General features: G+C 48.4%; 1 protein-coding gene across 1 annotated transcript in view; it reads right to left on the bottom strand.

Annotated features, from left to right (window-relative positions):
- TSPEAR (thrombospondin-type laminin G domain and EAR repeats) overlaps window positions 1-5200 on the bottom strand; it is a 114081-nt gene that overhangs the window by 34016 nt on the left and 74865 nt on the right. Inside the window, exons 8-9 of the mRNA XM_006898423.1 lie at window positions 4651-4837; window positions 3142-3371 (exon numbers count right to left, since the gene is read on the bottom strand). Coding sequence (XP_006898485.1) covers window positions 3142-3371; window positions 4651-4837 — 417 coding nt within the window. The remainder of the gene's footprint in view (window positions 1-3141; window positions 3372-4650; window positions 4838-5200) is intronic.

The following is a 5200-nucleotide window of genomic DNA, read 5'->3' as shown; positions in this document are numbered from 1 at the left end:
TCTAACTGTGCTTCTTTGATTATGCAAAGGCGTTTGACTCTGTGGACCATAACAAACTGTGGCTGACTCTGAGAAAAGTGGGAATCCCAGAACACTTGATCATGCTAATGAGAAACTTATACTTGAACCAAGAAGTAGTCGTCAGAACAGAGCAGAGAAACACTGCATGGTTCAAAATTGGGAAGGGCATACATAAGGGATGTAGCCTGTCTCCATACCTTTTCAGCCTGTATGTAGAACAGATCACCCGGGAGGTTGGGCTCTATGAGGAGAAATGTGGCATCAGGATTGGTTGAAGATCTGTCAACAATCTATGTTAGGCAGATCACACAACCCTGCTTGCTGAAACTGAGGATGACCTGAAGCGCTTGCTGCAGAGGATCAAGGACTGCAGCCGTCAATATGGATTGAGGCTCAATGTCAAGAAGACAAAGATTCTCACCACTGGACCAATTGGCAGCATCAGGGTGTATGGTGAAGAGACTGAGATTGTTCACAGCTTTAGTCTGCTTTGCTCCACAATTAACACTCTTAGCACCAGCAGCCAGGAAATTAAAAGACGTATTGCAATGGGAAAGTCTGCTGTTAGGGACCTCTCTAAAGTACTCAAGAGCAACGATGTGTATCTGGAGATTAAGGTGTGTCTGGTACAGGCCATGGTCTTTGCAATCACTTGTTATGCGTCAGAAAGCTGGACAATGACCAGGGAGGATAGAAGGAGAATTGATGCTTTTGGTCTTCGGTGTTGGAGAAGAGTGCTGAGGGTACCGTTGACTGCTAAGAAAACACACAGATTCATCCTGGAGAGGGTTAAAGCGGGCTGCTCCTTGGAGGCAAGGATTCTGAAACTTCATCTGATATACTTTGGTCATGTTGTAAGGAGGGACCGGTCCTTGGAGAAGGACATCATGCTTGGGAGAGTGGAGGGACAGTGCAGGAGAGGAAGGTCCTCTGGGAGGTGGATTGATTCAGTGACTGGGGTAATCAGGATGGGTGTGTCAGAGGCAGTGCGTTTGGTACAGGATAGAGCAGGGTTTAGGGCTGTTGTATATAGGGTTGCTATCAACTGGATGGCACATAACAACAACAACTTGGGAGGGACTGGAGAACATTATGCTGAGTGAACTAACTCAGTTTCACAAGGATAAATATTGTATAAAACCGTTATTGTAGAATAAGTCTAAGGATCCAAGAGGGGTGGGAGAGGCTGGAAGCAGAGGGATGAGGATGTGCAGGGGGATGGAGGGATTAATCATCAGGTTGTACAATTTGATGGGTGGAGGGGGATGGGGAAATAGAAAGACTGTTAGAATTTATATTTGAATTTTATAAATAAAGTAGTGGAAAAGAAAAAAAAAGAAGACAGATTCTCATCACTAAGCCAACTGGCAGCACGATGATGGATGGAGAAGAGATTGAGAGTGATAACAATTTTAACTTGCTTGGTGTCACAATCAACATTCTTAGTGCCAGCAGTCAGGAAATCAAAAGATAAATTGTATTGGAGAAGTCTGCTCTCAGGGACCTCTCCTAAAAGCTAAAGAGCAATGATGTCAGTCTGGAAACTAAGGTATTCTTGATCCAGATTATGATCTTCACAATTACTTGGTGTGCAACAGAGAGATGAACAACAACCAAGGATGACAGGAGAAGAATTGATGCCTTTGAGCTCTGGTGCTGGACAAGAGTATTGAATATACTGTGGACTGCCAAGAGAACAAACAGGTCTGTTTGGAGAGGGTGAAACCAAGTTTCTCCTTAGAGGCTAGGATTTTGAAGCTCTATCTCATAAACTTTGGGCACATGGCCTGGAAGGACCAGTCATTGGAGAAGGAGATCATGCTTGGAAGCGTGGAGGGATGGCGCAGGAGAGGAAGACCCCAGATGAGATGGAGTGATGCAGTAACTAGGGTAATATGGGTAGGTGTGTTTGAGTTAGCGAGAGTGGCTCAGGACAGGGCAGGCATCAAAGCTGATGTACATATAGGGCCACTATGAGCTGCAGTTGCCTGTATGGCACACAGACACAACAATGATGAACTTCCAAAAGCACAAATGAGTCTGTCTTGGAAGAAGTGCAACCAGGGTGCTTCTTAGAAGCAAAATGGTGAGCCTTCTTCTCACATAGTTTGGGCATGTTGTCAGGAGACACCAGCTCTTCTAAAAGACATCCTATTTGAATAAAAAGAAGGTCAGTGAGAGAGAAGATTATCTACTGTCTTGCTGGGAGCTCTGGTGGCCGAGGGGTAAGAAGCCGCGTTGCAATCCCAAAGACTGGCAGTTTGAATCCACCAGCTGCACCTTGGGAGAAGGATGGGCAGTCTCTCCCGATAGAGTAATTGCCTCTGAAAACCTGCTGGAGGGTCAGCTGTGGACTAGTTACAACTCAGTGATACACAACAATAACACACACATGCACACACACACACACACACACACACACACTGCTGTCAAGTTGGAATCAATTCATAGCTGACTGTCTAGACAGTTTTAAGAGGCTATAAATCACTTGGGAAGAGACTGCCTGTTTTTCCCCCCGAGCAAGCTGATGGATTAAAACTGTTAGCTAGGCTTTGGGTTGGCATTGTGACTCTCTATTCACTAGACCTCTGTCTGTCTATCTGTCTGTCTGTCTGTCTATATGTTGCTGTTGTGTACTGTAGAGTCAGAACTGACCTGTAGCTGATCCTCTGGTGGGTTTTCGGAGGCAGTTAATCACACAGGAGGAGATTGTCCATCCTTCTCCCGCGGAGCAGCTCGAGGCCTCGAACTGCGTGCCTTAGGGATTGCAGTGCAGTTTCTTGCCACTAGCCCACCAGAGCTCTCGATATAAATCTATATATCTGTATACACATATATATATCCTTGCCATCGAGTTGAAGTGACTCATAGCTGAATCGAATCACCAGTCAGGAGCGGCCTGTGAGCCAGTGGGCAACTCCTTACGGACTACTCCACCAGAACTCGGCTTCCCTAGAGAACTCCGACTGAAACACTTAAAGCAGTCACAAGTGTCTAGAGTCCTGTTTATTCTCATTTCTGGCCTAGGAACCAGACCTGTTGTTGGTCCTGGATCTCTTTGGGTCTCTGGAGGTGTGAATGTTGGTGATAGATGTGAGGTAAAAGGTAGCAGTTTCTTACCAGAAAAGACTGGAAGAGCTGGAAGGAGCCTACGAGCCGGATGTACAGGTGGGAGTACACCTTTGTGGAAGTGCCATTGAAAGTGTTGGCCACGGCCAGGAAGGAGTAGGGTCCCACAGTAAAGAACTCCCAGTCATAAGCTCCGGAGGTAGCAATGGTCTGGTTAGTCTCGAAGAACTGGGTCCTCGGGTTCCACTTATAGATGACACTGTCGATGTTGTGGTTGTCACCTGGAAGCAAGATGCTGTGGTTAGGGACAGGGATGGAGCCTTATGAGGTGCAGAGAAGCCCACCTGAGAACACACTCTGAGATGCGTCCTCCCCATCCATGATGCCACCTCCCCTGGGCTGCGTAGAAAGGTGACCCACTCAACCCTGAAGCTGCCTCTTCTTGGAAAAGTGACCCACTCAACCCTGAAGCTGCCTCTTCTTGATCCTTCAGTCTCCAACCCAGAATGTGTTCCCTTTCCCAAGACCCCACCTTGTACCTCTGGGCTTTTACAAGTACTGTTCCCTGATGAAAATCTCCAGGGGCTTTACTCCTTCTGAGATGTCCAGAGCCTTCCACGGTTTCCCAGGTTTGGATGGTGGGGGCCCTGCCTGCCTCCACCCGCTCCTGTGATTGAGCACCCTCTTTTGCTCTCAGTCCTCCTCAAAGGCCAGGCTTCGCACACTGCTGCCTTTGCCTGGGGGTGGGGGTGGGGGGGCAGCCCTGCCTCTGTGGGAGCACTCACTCAGGGGAGCACTGCTCTATAAGCTTTTGGCTCCCACCTCTGCCCCATGAGTGGAGTGGCTGAGACCTGCAGGTTACAAACTCAGATAATGGCCCACAGGTCAAGAAGACAAGAAAAGGTGACCTAACAATCCTGGGACTTACAGGAGGGAAGCAAAGATCAGCAATGTGGAAGATCTGAGGAGGTCACTCAGGGGCAGTCCTGGCCCAGAAACCAGGTTTCCTAGTGCCCCTTGGGCCTCACTCTCCACCATGCCCCTGAGTATAGCATAGAGTTTGAGTTCAAATGCATGTGCCACAGGCACCATAGGCAGGCAGGCAGAAAGGATCCTTCTCAAGGAAACACGGTTGGTTGGCAGTGGTCTCCTTGTTCTTCTAGAGCCATGGACCCAGCATGCCCTCCCTACCAACCAACCTGGGCCTGCTGCTCAGATATCCTAACTTCTCCTAACTTATTGCCATCTGACTGTGTGGAGGAGGATTTCAGTTTGAAATGAGAAGGGCAGCTAGCAAGCAGTCTGTGCCGGTGTTCCTGTGGACAGGGACGGTACAGGACCTCACATCTGTCTCCTTAACTACAGGTAAGTGAGGAGGTGGGCCTGTGGTCACCTGCATTCACATTAGACCCAGCTGCCAGGTAGTTCAAGCTGAGTATGAGCTAATAGGTGAGATGCAATTTATGACCACTTTTGCATGGGATAAAATGAACCCCTTGGTCCTGTTATACTTTGCCCCTGGACCGGTTCCTCTCTGGGTCAAAGCTCATGCCTTCGTACCTTCCCGGTGGTTGGCCACGACCAGGAAGTGTTCCCCGTCCACCTGGAAGGCCTCCCAGTCGCGGGCGCTGTGGGTGGTGATCCTCTGGTAGGGGGTGAACTTCAGCTTTCGGTGGCTCCATTTGTAAATGACGGAGAACTCCTGGCCCTTCTCATCTGGTTCAAAATTAGCCACAGCCAGGAAGATCTGTAAGACAACTGACCAAGGACACGTGAACCCTCTCATCGGCATGGTTGGCATGCTGGTAAAATGTTTTTAAATATCACTGTCTCTATCCACTGAGACAGGGCAGAGTCTGAGCGAGGGTCTGGGAGCACAGAGTGCGTTCTCATAGTTGAGAACATGGAGACAAGAAGGGGTCAACTGAGCAAATGAGACTCTCCTGAAGTAGCCACCACTGCATCAGAGATGGACACAGGGGAGTGGGCAGGACTGGTTCTGTAATTTCATTTCTTTTTTTTAGTTTAGTTTGTTTATTTTTCATTTCGATGAACATCTACAGAGATTTTGGAATTCCATTCATTCATTGTTGCACCCTTCTCCCTGCAC

Source organism: Elephantulus edwardii, unplaced genomic scaffold (genome assembly GCF_000299155.1).
Source record: "Elephantulus edwardii isolate Elephantulus edwardi_28Jun2011 unplaced genomic scaffold, EleEdw1.0 scaffold00228, whole genome shotgun sequence".
NCBI lineage: Eukaryota > Metazoa > Chordata > Mammalia > Macroscelidea > Macroscelididae > Elephantulus > Elephantulus edwardii.
The sequence above is the reverse complement of the archived record's forward strand: the minus strand, read 5'-3'. Positions and strand labels throughout refer to the sequence as shown.